Source organism: Sabethes cyaneus, chromosome 1, assembly GCF_943734655.1.
Source record: "Sabethes cyaneus chromosome 1, idSabCyanKW18_F2, whole genome shotgun sequence".
Lineage (NCBI taxonomy): Eukaryota > Metazoa > Arthropoda > Insecta > Diptera > Culicidae > Sabethes > Sabethes cyaneus.
The window spans coordinates 4907054-4921281 of record NC_071353.1 but is presented as its reverse complement, the minus strand read 5'-3'; the positions used below and the strand labels follow the sequence as shown (position 1 = coordinate 4921281).

At 44.6% G+C, this 14228-nt stretch overlaps 1 protein-coding gene across 1 annotated transcript; it reads right to left on the bottom strand.

Annotated features, from left to right (window-relative positions):
• Positions 1 to 11840: 11840 nt before the first annotated feature.
• Positions 11841 to 12689, bottom strand: LOC128734861 (uncharacterized). Its single transcript, XM_053829245.1, has 3 exons — positions 12619 to 12689; positions 12065 to 12511; positions 11841 to 12009 (listed from the first exon to the last, which is right to left on the bottom strand). Exons 1-3 carry the CDS (start codon positions 12687 to 12689, stop codon positions 11841 to 11843), a joined length of 687 nt encoding a protein of 228 aa, XP_053685220.1.
• Positions 12690 to 14228: the final 1539 nt, after the last annotated feature.

Here is a 14228-nt window from a genome sequence, read left to right as displayed (position 1 = left end):
GACGTGGTACGGTTAGGGCCTCGGTACGAACGCCTCCCGCGGCACAGGTGTATGCATGAGCAATCAAAACAAACCGAACGCGACGGTTTCATGGTTGCGTTCACGAACACCTTTTCTGTTTGATTCGGATGATTTATACCGAAACCGCCCTGCCAGAAGTGTGATTTATTTTTAGCTCCAAATCGAGATGCACACGTTTCTTAAGTTAGTTGCCGTTGACTGCGGTGACGACGTTGAAAAGCGACGCCGCCGACTGGGGAATGCTGTTTAACCTTCGTTCGTGGATACCTTGATTTTGAAAATGGTCGTCGCTTGTCAGTGACAGTAACTGCTTACTCATCAGACCACGCAAACAAAAAAAACCGTGGCGCCTGCTTTGCTTTGTCCGATTGATAACCTAAGGAGACGCATGGTCAGCTACCTGTTAATGCCGTATTTGGCGCATATTTTTTTCTTGGTCGTCTTAATAGAATAGTTACATCAAAATAAGGCTTCAAACTATAAAAGTGCTTCGATTTTGTTCAAACGTACTTACTTAAATAGACACGACTTTGGTAGGTACATAATTCAACTGTCTGTTATCGCTGTGTGTCACTGAATCTGACTGACTTCTAGAAACTAAGTGATTAATAAATAAATTGAATAAAATGCTGGGAAATTTCATCCCGTAGGTAACGTAACTTAGTCCAGCTGTCATTCAAACAGATTTGTTCACTCATGCCCCAATTGAAGCATATGAAATGAGAGATTAATTCCATGAGAGAGATAATATTGTATTGATGACATACGACCAGTGCTGTTAATATTCATCAGCATAGCGTTCAAACTTCTGGATTATCAGTCTACCTTGCATTGAAAATCTGCTTGCTTTGATCAAACGTACATAATAACTAAATGCAGCAAGCATGAACTTCATGCACGAGAATATACAATATCAGCGCCCTGTGATATTGTAACAAACTGATATTCACGTTTGAGCAGTGAAAATCAATAAAAAAAATTTATGTTGTTATTTAGCATCTATTGCGTTCAGCTGTTGGACATAAGATTTTTCTTTTCATTTACTGCATTTAAAATTGTTTTTTTCCTGAAGTGAATATCACCTTCTGGATTTGAAAATCACTTTCTCCTGTTCTATTTTCACGATATATTGAACTTGTATACTATGATGAAAATCACTGTGCAGTTGTACATACGAAACTCAGAGGCATAAAAAACAATGTATGCTAAGAAAAAAGATTTTCTGTTTTGTTTGAAATTCGGCGATAATTAAAGGCCCTGCATACGACGCCCTGTGATGTTTTTGATACTACTCCCTCTTTTACGCGTATCATAGAGATTTGTACGATATACAGAAATACGAATCACGGGAACCAAGCAAGAATAAGCAATTTGGAAAATAAAAAAAATTTTTTGCCAATATTTCATTGCAGTCGAAAATGAAACACCATACGTCTCCATTGCATTCTCGCGATTTTATTTTCTTAAAAATTTTCCTTAAAAGCATACGCCTCTGAATTCTGCAAGTGTTAGGAGGATTAGGGGCATAATGAGCACACGGGGCGAAATGGGCACCCCTCTTTTCTACGAAAGTACGTATTTTGTAACATCATATGGCATGCGAAACACTGCTGTAGGTACTACAGTATCTATTTATCAAAAAATGAGTGATCTCTACTTTTAATACACGGAGTTATATTAAAAAACTTAACTTGGTTCACAGACGCTGAAAAACTTGACTGGGGGCGAAATGGGCACCCTTAGGTGGGGCGAAACGAGCACTATATCACATTAACTAACCTGTCAGTTTCTTTGTTTATCGCGTCAACGCTTGTTTACAGTGATGGTATGAATATGCCAAGAGCATCCGGAAGACATAATAGGTCAAAAAAGGCCTTGCAAGTGGCCTTGACCACTCTAAGGCGAGACGGAATACTCACAAAACAAGTCGCCAAGTACCACAGCATTCTGCGGCAGACGTTAGCTGGGTATGTGAGACCATACGAAACGGCAATTTCGGGGCAGGAGATGGACCAAATTGATTCCTTCAAAACTGTTTTCGCTCCCGCTGCAGAACAAGAGCTGGTGGTCCATATTTTGTATGTGGAGGTTCGATGCTACGGTATTACTCCCCGTGAAATCAGAACCCTCGTATACCAGCTGGTAGAGGGAAACGGAAAAGCATATGTCTTCAACACTAAAACACAGCTAGCTTAAGCGTCATACGAAACTTTCCTTGTGTGCTCCAGAGGCAACCTCCGCGGCTTCATGGCCTTTAAGCGGCTTGCGGCCAATAGTTTTATCGGCGTTTTGACACGTTTTATGTTTGTGTATGTATGGGTGTGTATGTGTATATGTGTATGTATGTGTTTATGTATGTGTATATGCATGTGTGTGAGTGTGTGTGTATGTGTGGTTGTTGTTCTTATATACACCCTTCAAGCATGTGTTTATAAGGGTGCTCATTATGCCCCAGGGGGTGCTCATTGTGCCCCACACACTGACCGATTTTTAGTTTTTGAAGCATAAGTTTAAATTGCAATTTTCGTCATCATATCAATTATTTTTCAATTTGTTAACAGTTTGCCTTTAATTATCGATAGTGAATGTATGTTTTGCAATGACGACACTTTAAAAATTCTGTCATTTTGGGTACTTAAAGCAGCCAACAAGTTAGGGTGCTCATTATGCCCCTATGTCTAGGAAAAATATAAAAATAGAAGGTCCTTAATATTTTTGTGATCACTGATAACTTTGAGTTCTTACTCCACAATTTTTCCTGAAAAGCTCGCTACATGACTTCCGTAAGCGTCAGTAGGATCGTTGCAATAAACTCGTAATTGTCTTCTTCTTCTTCTTCAGCATTGAGCTGGGGTGGCGGTGGCTTGAAACAGCACTCGTCTCCATTCAACTCGGTCTTATGGGCCACTCGTCGCCAATTTCATAGTCGTCTCAGAAGTCGCAAATCGCTTTCGACCTGGTCGTGCCATCGTGCACGTTGGGCCCCCCTGTTCCTGGTGCCGGTGGGGTTGTTGAAGAGGACTATTTTCGTCGCACTGTCGTCCGGCATCCTTATGACGCGTCCGGCCCACCGTAGCCTGCTAACTTTCGCTAGATGTACGATGGGAGTCTCCCCAAGTAGTGCCTGTAGCTCGGGATTCATACGCCTCCGCCACACTCCGCTTTCAGTTTGTAATCCGCTGGAACACGGCAAGGGCGCGTATGTCCTCCGTGAGCAGCGTCACGGCTTCAAATCCATAAAGAACTACCGGTCTAATAAGGGTTTTGGACATTCATGCGGTGGCGTATGCTGATCATAGCGTTTTACGAAGGGCAAAGTAGGCCCGATTTCCCGCTTCGATGCGCCGCTAGATCTCCTTACTAGTGTTGTTGTCCGCGGTCACCAGCGATCCCAAATACACGAACTTCTCTACCACTTCTAGTTCGTCGCCGACAACGGTTACCGTCCGTGGGAAACGCACGTTTGATTCCTTTGAGCCTCTTCCTTTCATGTATTTGGTCTTCGATGCATTTATTTTTAGCCCAATTCTTCTAGACTCCGCTTTCAGTCTGGCGAAGATTGCCTCCGCCGTCCTAAAGTTCCTGGCTATGATATCGAAGTCATCTGCAAAACCTAGAAGTTGGCTACCCTTGGTAAAAATCGTGCCTCCCGTTTCGATGCCCGCTCGTCGGATCACCCCCTCAAGAGCGATGTTGAACAGCATGTAGGATAAACCGTCACTTTGTCTCAACCCTCGCCGCGTTTCGAAGGGACTCGAGAGTGTCCCAGAGATACGTACGAAACACATCGCTCGATCCATTGTACATCTGATCAGTCGCGTCAGTTTGTCCGGAAAACCGTGTTCCCGTGAAACCGTGACTGTGTCGTATGCTGCTTTGCAATCAATAAAGATGTGGTGCGTGGGTATGTTGTACTCCCGACATTTCTGCAATATCTGTCGGTTAGTAAAAATTTGGTCCATAGTTGCGCTAGCCCTCATGAAACCCGCCTGATAATGGCGATCTTGATGTCCCGTGGCGAGCAGCTGTCGTACGTTGCCTCCAGCCTCGCGTAGAACGCTTTTTTCTCATCGTCGGGTCTACCTTCGTGCGGGCAGTGCACGTCAATGATGCTATAATTGAAGAAACGGCCCTTTATCCTCAATACACTCCACATTCTTTCGTTGATCGCCTTCCAATCTATCACGCGATCCTTCATTCCGCCCAACACTACAAAGCCCGTTCCCAGTTCGTTGGTAGTGCCACCGCTCTGGTAAAACCGGGCCTTTCCGTCACGGATCTTCTATACCTTCTCTCCTTTGCGATAGATTTCCTGTAGAGCTACGATGCCGAGTTTGCGGAGTTCAAGCTGTTCAATCAGCGCCCGCTCGTACCCCATGAAATTTAGCGATCTGCAGTTCCAAGTACCGAATCTCCATTTGTCGTCCTTGTTCCATCGCCTGGGCCGAATATTCCGCTCCGAATTTGCTTGAATTTTGTAAGTGTGATTTTATTTAGGTGTGTAGCTGTACTGGGGCTGCCATCTTATAGTGCCGAGACTCACTCTACCTCCTTCCCGGTTAGTATACGACCTTAGTTTCCATCGGGTTGGTTACTCGATCTCCGCTAAGGTTGCTCGTATTCCGCCTGGTACCACGAGGAGGTCAGAATCGGAGTTGCTGGATAAGAGGCTAACGAGCACTATGGGGTCTATATTCCGCATTATCCAGCCATTTGCCAGGCCCATTTAACCTCGTAATTGTCCTCTACTCTAATAACCGGCTTCGTTCGTTCGTTAGGTGGCTTGCCGTCCTAAGACAAAGCCTGTTGAACAAAATTTCTCCATGTAACTCGGTTGAGGGCTACCGCTGTCCAATTCCTCGGACACCGAGTACTCTCCGCCAGATCTCGCTCCACCTGGTCTAACCATCTTGCTCGCTGCGCTCCTGGTCGTCTTGTTCCTACCGGATTTGAGGCGAACACCATCTTTGCAGGGTAGTTGTCCGGCATTCTTGCAACATGACCTGCCCATCGCATCCGTCCAGCTTTAGCCACCTTCTGGATACTGGGTTCGCCATAGAGCTGTGCGAGTTCATGGTTCATCCTCCGCCTCCATACTCCGTTCTCCTGTACGCCGCCGAAGATCGTTCTTAGCACTCGTCGTTCGAAAACTCCGAGCACTCGCAGGTCCTCCTCGAGCATTGTCCATGTTTCATGCCCGTAGAGAACAACCGGTCTAATAAGCGTCTTATACAGGGTGCACTTTGTACGGGGACTTAGTCTGCTCGACCGCAATTGCTTGTGGAGCCCATAGTAAGCACGACTTCCGCTGATAATACGCCTCCGAATCTCACGGCTGGTATCATTGTCCGCCGTTACCAGTGAGCCAAGGTAGACAAATTCATCGACTACCTCAAACTCATCGCCGTCGATCAATATACTACTGCCCAAGCGGTGTCGTTCGGCCTCGGTTCCGCTGGCCAGCATGTACTTTGTTTTAGACGTATTTACCTTTAACCCAATCTTTTCTGCTTCGCGCTTTAGTCTGGTGTACTGTTCAGCCACCGCCACAGATGTTCTGCCGATAATATCCATGTCATCGGCAAAGCAGACGAATTGACTAGATTTGTTGAATATCGTGCCCCGCGTGTTGATATCCGCTCGGTTCATAACACCTTGTAGCGCTATGTTGAACAGCAGGCATGAAAGACCATCACCTTGACGAAGCCCTCTGTGTGATTCGAATGAACTTGACAATCCACCCGAAATCCGAACACAGCACTGCGTACCATCCATCGTAGATTTAATCAGTTTGATGAGCTTCCTGGGGAAGCTGTTCTCGTCCATGATTTTCCATAGCTCTTTCCGGTCGATGGTATCATATGCGGCTTTGAAGTCAACGAATAAATGATGCGTGGGAACTCTGTATTCACGGCCCTTTTGGAGGATTTGCCGCAGTGTAAATATTTGATCCGTTGTAGACCGACCTTCGACGAAGCCGGCTTGATAAGTTCCCACAAATCTATTCGCAATTGGTGATAGACGGCGGAAAATGATTTGGGACAGCACTTTATAAGCGGCATTGAGAACGGTGATCGCTCGATAGTTCTCACAGTCCAACTTGTCGCCCTTTTTGTAGATCGGGCAGATAACCCCATCTTTCCACTCCTCCGGTAGCTGTTCCGTATCCCAAATTCTAACAATTAGTCGGTGTAGACAAACGGCCAGCTTTTCTGGTCCCATTTTAATAAGCTCCGCTCCGATGCCATCTTTTCCAGCTGACTTGTTGTTCTTTAGCTGCATGATGGCCTCCTTAACTTCGCCTATCGTTGGGGCTGGCACCTCTTCCCCGTTTGCTGCACCGTCGAAATCGCTTTCCCCGCCGCCATGGTTTTCCGCCTGGACGCCATTCAGGTGTTCGTCGAAGTGCTGCTTCCACCTATCCGTCACCTCACGATCGTCCGTCAGAATACTGCCAGTCTTATCCCGACACATTTCGGCTCGCGGCACAAAGCCTTTGCGGGATCCGTTCAGTTTCTGGTAGAACTTCCGCGTTTCCTGAGAACGATGCAGCCGCTCCAACTCCGCATATTCCTGCTCTTCCAGGTTGCGCTTTTTCTCCCGAAAGATTTGGTTTCGCTGCATCTTCTTCTGTTTGTGTCTTTCCACGTTCTGACGTGTGGCACTGCGCATCTTGGCCGCCCGCGCAGCGTTTTCCTCATCCATCACCCTCCTACATTCATCGTCAAACCAATCGTTCCGCTGATTCCGGGCCACATGCCCGATGGAGCTCTCCGCTACACTGCTGATGGCTGTTTTGATAGTGTTCCAACAGTCCTCGAGAGGGGCTTCGTCCAGCTCGTCCTCTTCCGGCAGTGCAGCTTCGAGTGAATGCGCGTAGTTTGCGGCGACGTCTGGCTGCTTCAGCCGCGCGAGATCTAACCGAGGCTGGCGTCGGTACCGAATGTTGTTCACAACGGAGAGTCTTGGGCGCATCTTAACCATCACTAGGTAGTGGTCCGAGTCAACGTTAGCGCTTCGATAGGATCTGACGTCGATAATGTCTGAGAAGTGCCGATTGTCGATCAAAACGTGGTCGATCTGTGATTCTGTCCGATTTGGTGACCTCCAGGTGTACTTATGGTGGATTCTGTGCTGGAAAAAGGTACTACGTACGGCCATATTCTTGGAGGCGGCAAAGTCGATAAGTCTTAGGCCCATTTCATTGGTTCGCTGGTGTGCACTGAACCTTCCAATCACCGGTTTGTATTCCTCCTCCTGGCCGACCTGAGCATTGAAATCCCCGATGACGATCTTGATATCATGTTTTGGGCAGCGGTCGTATTCACTCTCCAACTGCGCGTAGAATTCATCCTTGTCGTCATCGGTACTTCTGAGGTGAGGGCTGTGCACGTTGATGATGCTTATGTTGAAGAATCGGCCCTTGATTCTCAACCTGCACATTCGAGGATTGATTGGCCACCACCCAATCACCCGTTTCCGCATCTCGCCCATCACTATGAAAGCTGTACCCAGCTCGTGTGTGTTGCCGCAGCTCTGGTAGATGGTATGTCCATCTCTGAACGTACGTACCGTTGAGCTCTTCCAGCACACCTCCTGCAGCGCTACGACGTCGAACTTGCGGCTCTTCAATACGTCGGAGAGCACTCGAGTGCTCCCTTGGAAGTTGAGAGATCGGCAGTTCCACGTCCCGAGTTTCCAATCCATAGTCCTTTTTCGTCGCGTGGGTCTATTCCGATTGTTCCAGTAAGAATATATTTGTTCTTCGTTCCATGCTTTAATATTTTTCGTGGTGACGGCTCGCAAAGCCTGCTACACCAACCCCCTGTTTCGCCGGAGGGCCAACGAAGCTCGAAAGAGCCCTCCTTTCCTGTCAGCATACGACCTTGGCTTCCACCGGGGTTGGTTACCCGATCTCCACCAAAGTTGCTCGTATCCCGGCTGGTACCACGAGGCGGTAGGAATAGGAGTTGCTGAATAAGAGGCTATGAACCACTGTAGGGTCTATTTTATGCCTACACGTGCACAAGGCACCGACGGTACGCATTATTCAGCCGTTTACCAGCCTTCGGCTTCGTAGTCTGTCGATAAAGAATGGTCAAGTCTTAAAGACGTTTATAACCTAAGGCTTTGCTTTTTTGGAACCACAATCATTAAAGCCAACTTAGTGGTTCAAAAGTTATGAATCCTAAAAGTAGGAAAGGTTTGCAAAACTGGCGTTTGGGCACCATGAGTGCCAAATGAAAAAACACGGGTATAAAATTTTCTAAAATGGTATAAGTGGCACAAAATTTAATAATATAGGAGCGCTTTTAAATTTCGATATATCTTACCAGGCTGTTGTTTCATATCAAAACAGTTTTCTTAAATAATGATTTGAATAATTACGATAGATTTTAACGAAATTTAGCAGGTATTTTCGGACGGGTATTTTCATTTAACACTAAAATTATTAAAATAAGAATAGCATAAATTACGTCGGCTAAAATCAAATCGTTGTGATTTGTAATGTGTTTTGACTAGATTGCTAATAACTTTTAATTTACATCTCCAGTCTGAAGTTTTTGGAGCGCCTTAATAGAATACGAAACCTAAAATTAAAAAAGAAGAAAACTTATCCAATTTAATTCTACTATGTATATTTTATTCACGACAGATACGTATTTCGCCTACGACTTGCAGGCTACCTCAGTGTCTGTTTTCGAACTTAAACTTTTAATTTTAGATCTCCATCTGAAAACAAATCAGTAGTGATCTATTAGGCTATATTTCCTTTCAAACAAGACTGATAACATATGAATCGGTTCGGCCATCTTTGAGAAACGTTCTTCTAAGAAGCATGTTTGTTTCTAACAATATTCCTCTAGAAACTTTGCAGTAGTAAGATGTTTCATTTCCCGCGGGAGATCCCGCGTCATACAGGTCGATATGTCTGCTGGATACATGCGGAAAACTGCTGGAGATGATAATCCTGAATAGGCTTACGAGGCATACAGCAGGTGAACATGGTCTGTCAAACATGCAATTTAGGTTCCGGAAAGGTAAGTCCACGGTGGATGCTATTCGGACAGTGATCGAGCGAGCCGAGAAGTCGTCTGAACAGAAGCGAAAAGGAGATCGTTTTTGCACCGTTGTAACGACCGACGTAAAAAACGCCTTTAACAGTGCCAGTTGGGAGACCATCGCCGAGTCGCTGCATAGAATACATGTCCCGGGATATTTATGCAGAATACTGAGGAGCTACTTCATTAATCGGATGCTTGTTTACGGCTGAAGGGCACAAGACGATGGAATTTTGCTCGGTTAGGACGCTACTGTCAAATGAAGCAAAATTGAGTGAAAGGGATCGAACCATCCCTGATCTGCACCGGTCCGGGCATGCTGCGACACCAGTCTGCCCGTAATGCAGAGAGACGGTAGAAACACCACAGCATGTGGTTTTTGAATGTCCTCGATTTGCCGCGATACGAAGGGAGATGCCGCCCTGACGGTGGAGAACATAGTTGGCGAAATGTGTCGGGAGGAGAGCGTATAGAACGCCGTCTTGCATCAACCTCAGTTGATTTCTATTTCTCTCCATCCATTTTTTACAAAATATGCTCTCCATATGGAAAAGTCACAATTACGATGGAAAAATCAATACCACAATCCGTCAAAAAACCGAACACTTGCTGTAAACTTAGCTTACTTAGCTTACGGCCCGTTATCGATCCTATGCCGAATGTATTATGGTCATCTAATACTTATGGGTCCTCCAGTACTGGTCATGATGGGCTACCGTTCTCCAATCCCCGCGAACCCCAGCTGGGCGTACCTCGTCCTCGACAGCGACCACCCGTCGGGTGTGGAATCTGCCTCCAAGTTTACGGCTGCTTTCTGGTTCTCTATTGAAGCAGCCTGCAACATTGCACTACCTTCACTATATCAGAATATTTGTATACATGCAGAATTTTACGCTCAAAAACCCCAAGCACTCATTGATTAGCTTCCTTTAGCGTCCGTGGTTCATGTCTGTAAAGGTATATGAAGTCCTTCACTGGTTCATATCCTGTACTTCGTTTTGGCGATGTTAATGGTATGTCCCAATCTCGCTTCTTCGCGTTTAAAGGCTTTAAGACCTCTCCACTACTCTACGCTTGATTCCGATGATATCGACGTCATCCACAAAATCAAGAAGTATGTAATATTTCGGCATGATAGTCGCATTCCTTTCCACGTTTACTCTTCGTATTGCATCTTCCAAGGCAACGTTGAATAGCGGGTTAGAGAGTACATTCCCTTGCTTTCATCCAACGTCACGAATGTGACGGAGGTCTCACCCGCTATTCTGGCGCATGGTTTTGACCCGTTCAGTGTCACACGAATCAGCGTAATTAGTTTCGGCGCAAAACCATGTTCTAGCATTCTCTACCACAGCTCATATTTCGTTTCACTGAATCGTACATCGCCTTAAAGTCCACAAACAGATGATGAGTCTGTAAGTACTCCCGGAACTAGTCTAGTAACTGGCGCAGGGTAAACATCTAATCCGTCGTGGAATGACTCTCACGAAAATCAGCTTGGTACAGAACAGGATACGGAAAAGTACCTTATAGACAGAATTGAGCAATATAATGCCTCGAAAGTTTTTACACTCGAGTCGACGGCAAAAGCCGTTATTTTTTTGGTAAGCCTTAAATTCTTGTGATATTCACTAAAAAAATGTTTTCAGTTTTCAATACATCTGATAATTTGTTTGTATTTTTTTTTTCAATTTCCGTTGCATATTCATTAATCAAGTATTTACAATTATAATCATTTTCGAAATAGTACACATTTCGAATAAACCTCGCAATAGAATAGTCAAATAGCATCTTAATTTTAATAGTGGATCCCCTTCGTAACTCATATATGAAATTATTATTATTTTCTTCGTAGTCAATGATTCACAACATGAAAGCTGTTTAGAAAAAGGTCACCACCACCAGCAGTACCACCATCACCACAACATCGTTCGTTTGGTTGGCAAAAATCCACCCAAACATATTTTGTTGTTCCCGGTCAAAGATGTGCGCAGCGCTAAGTCGCTAGTTTTCTCCTGAAGTTAAGCTAGTAGGTTAATTGTTACCACGACACCACCAGCCCGTATCCGTGCAAGTTCGAACCAAAGTGGAAATGTTGGAAAGGAATTTTCCCGAAATAGAGCGTCTTTTCGCGTTCTTCACCTTTCGGAAATGAAATATAGCATGATGGAAGGTATTTTTTTTCTTCACACTACTCTTCTAGTTGATGAAGCCTCAGCAGCGAATACGCTACCGGAGGGTCATTGACACGATTAATGACAAAATGTAGGTTTTTAAGCCATTCAAGGAGACTGCGAAATAGAGATATTCTCTTGTTTTCCAGTAGAAAATCTTTGTGAGTGTCATCAGCTTTAGAAATCTGTTTACCACTCACTAACTACTGACTGGTGTGATTCGCCGGGAAAATTTTTTTGATGTGTGATTCATAGTAACATATTTGCGCGTGGGTTAACGAACGGTTCTCAGTTGTGTTTAGGTGTTTGTTCAAAGGACGAATTTCATCGAAAATAAAAGTTGTTGGATGACAGCAGTTTGTTAGTTCTCTAGTTGCAATGTCCTATTTATAGCAGAATGAGTAGGTTATGGCTATTGCAGTCGTCATTCGTTTGCCTCTCGATGATTGCCAAACTGTTGCAGAAAATCACTGGAATATTTATAGAACCGATGATCAATTCTGATGAAACCTCTTAGTAGCACAATTGTTCTGCACAATCTAACACAATTTCATCGTTTTCTAAGCGCAATTTTCGTACACTGTTAGTTTCCTCCTAAAGGAAACATTTTTTTAAACACTTGCAGCGCAGATTGTCTATCCAGAGGACAAGTTTTGTACAGATCGTCACAAGTTCGTGCACTTTGTTGTTTGCCATTTTTGATCGCTTCCTTGATGGCGGTCCCATCTAGCATGTAGTCCACCAAGGAATTCCTGTTGAAGCAATTATAATAAATTTATATTTTTTTGACCTCAAAATAAAACTTACTCAGATAAGGCCAGTATCATGTGTTCAATCTGATCAGCCGTTCCCACTTGCATGTGGTAATCCGAGGACCGCACGTAGCTACAGATTGCTTTCTGCATGCAGGAACCCGAATCGATGTTGTTCTGAGCCAGAAAATCGTCCACCTTATTCAGCATTTCGGTAACTCCAGTGAGATCGTTGGAATCGGCACTGCGGTAATGGCCACCGTAACCTCCGCCACCAAACGCGCTAACCAGCTTAGGCAGGATGAGCAGCGCTCCTATCCCGACCAATGTACCAAGAACCACTCCACCTAGATCGATTTTCAACGGAGCGTAGCCACCTACCCCTGAACTGGAATAGCCATAACCGTTAAGACCACCGTAACCGGTGGTCAATCCTAGCCGTTGAACACGATCGTTTGCCGATTCACTAGAAAAAGTTTCATTCGGGCGACGCCAGTTGGTGCTGTGAATTGTATTGCTTATCAGTAAGAATTGATCACTCAAACGAATGTAGTTTTACAACTTATTTTAGGTTAGCAAAAGGACACTTTAACTTTAGCAACTTAATACCTTTGAGCAAACGCACAACTCAGTGTTGCTATGGCAACGACAGCAAAACCTGACAGTTGTATACTGAACATCACTAATTCTTTGGGTCACTGCAATTATTGAAATTTAAATTATCTAAAAGAACACAGTAAATCTAGAACTTTTCACTACCTTTTTCGGAAAAGGATGACACTGAAACGAACGCACCACCAGGAATGATCATAATTCACTAATCAATTCAGGTTTTATATGGAAATCATGTCACAGTTTGTGCCTACCGAACAATAGGTCCCCATCTGATGGGGCAATCCTTTCTGCGGTGGACTTCTGTCGTTGTCATCGCAGTAGGCCTTGTGTGTGGCTCCTTCCTGGTCGGGGAGGGGGCAGCCCGATATACTACTTGAACGACACAAGTGTCTTTTATTTTTTGCTGGCTAACTTAAGGCTCCACAAGAAAGGGAACACGATTCACGATCATCTTCGGAATACTTCTACCGTGAAATTTGTCAGCACTTACCTAGTGCAATTGTTACGCCGCACCACACACCGGCGGGCGCGGCGACGACGACCTTCAATTGCGTACGACTGTCGTACTTGTTTTATATCAATGCACAATTTACGTTGAATTGTGTACAGATTTGCATTGTTTTGCTTTACCGTGCTCCTCTGACTCGTTTATGTTAGGTACATTATGAAGAAACGCCTTACGGTTGGGTTATGATGAAATTCCTACTCTTTGAGGCCTTATTATGCAAGTGACTGAGCAATGAAGCTTCTGAAATTTTTATGCGGGAAAAAATGGGAGCAGTTTTGGAGCCGTCTATTACTACAGCATACATCGTGGTTAAAAGTAAAAGCTGTACTATTTCTACTACTGATATACCTTATTAAGATGGATTCATATCTCATATCCGACGTGAAAACTTCATCAGTGTCTTGTTCAGGAAGTTTACAAAAAATTATCGATAATCGAGAATGATAATGTTAATGTCAATGTGTAGGCACCGCCATAACTCCTGAAAGCAGGATACTTCCCCTGAAAGCAGGGGAAACTGACAAAGAGGAAGCAACGTGCGAATGAGGACGAAGGGCTTTGTTACTTACATTATGAGAATTTTCGAAACCAGTCCCGTGATTGTCCTGTACTCTAAGCACCAGCTGCAAAGTCTGCCGATGAAGAAGGTTCAAGTTCTTAAGGACGTTTATACCCATAGCTTTGCTTTGCCCTTACAAGAGAGGAAGTCCAAATGTTTTATATATACTAACTGACCCGACAAACTTCGTATTGCCAAAAATGAAACTGTGTGTGCTGTACATAAATCCTGGGGGCTATCCCCCGCAGTGGCCGGCGCTTCCGACGGCAAGTCGCTGACAACACTCGCGGTCTGCGGCCGTCTCGCCCTGAATCATCTAGTGTTACTATAGGTAGTTTCTGGTGGCCTTGTTATTGACTAATGTTTTATGGAAGAGTCTAAAATTTCTCGAATTCGATTAGTTTTTAGGTTACGCAAAAATTTCTGTTTCATTTGTATGAGAGTCCGCCCTCACTACCACAGGGGCGAGGGGTCTCAAACCATCATAAAATAAATTCATGCCTTTAAAATCCCCCACATACCAAATTTGGTTCCATT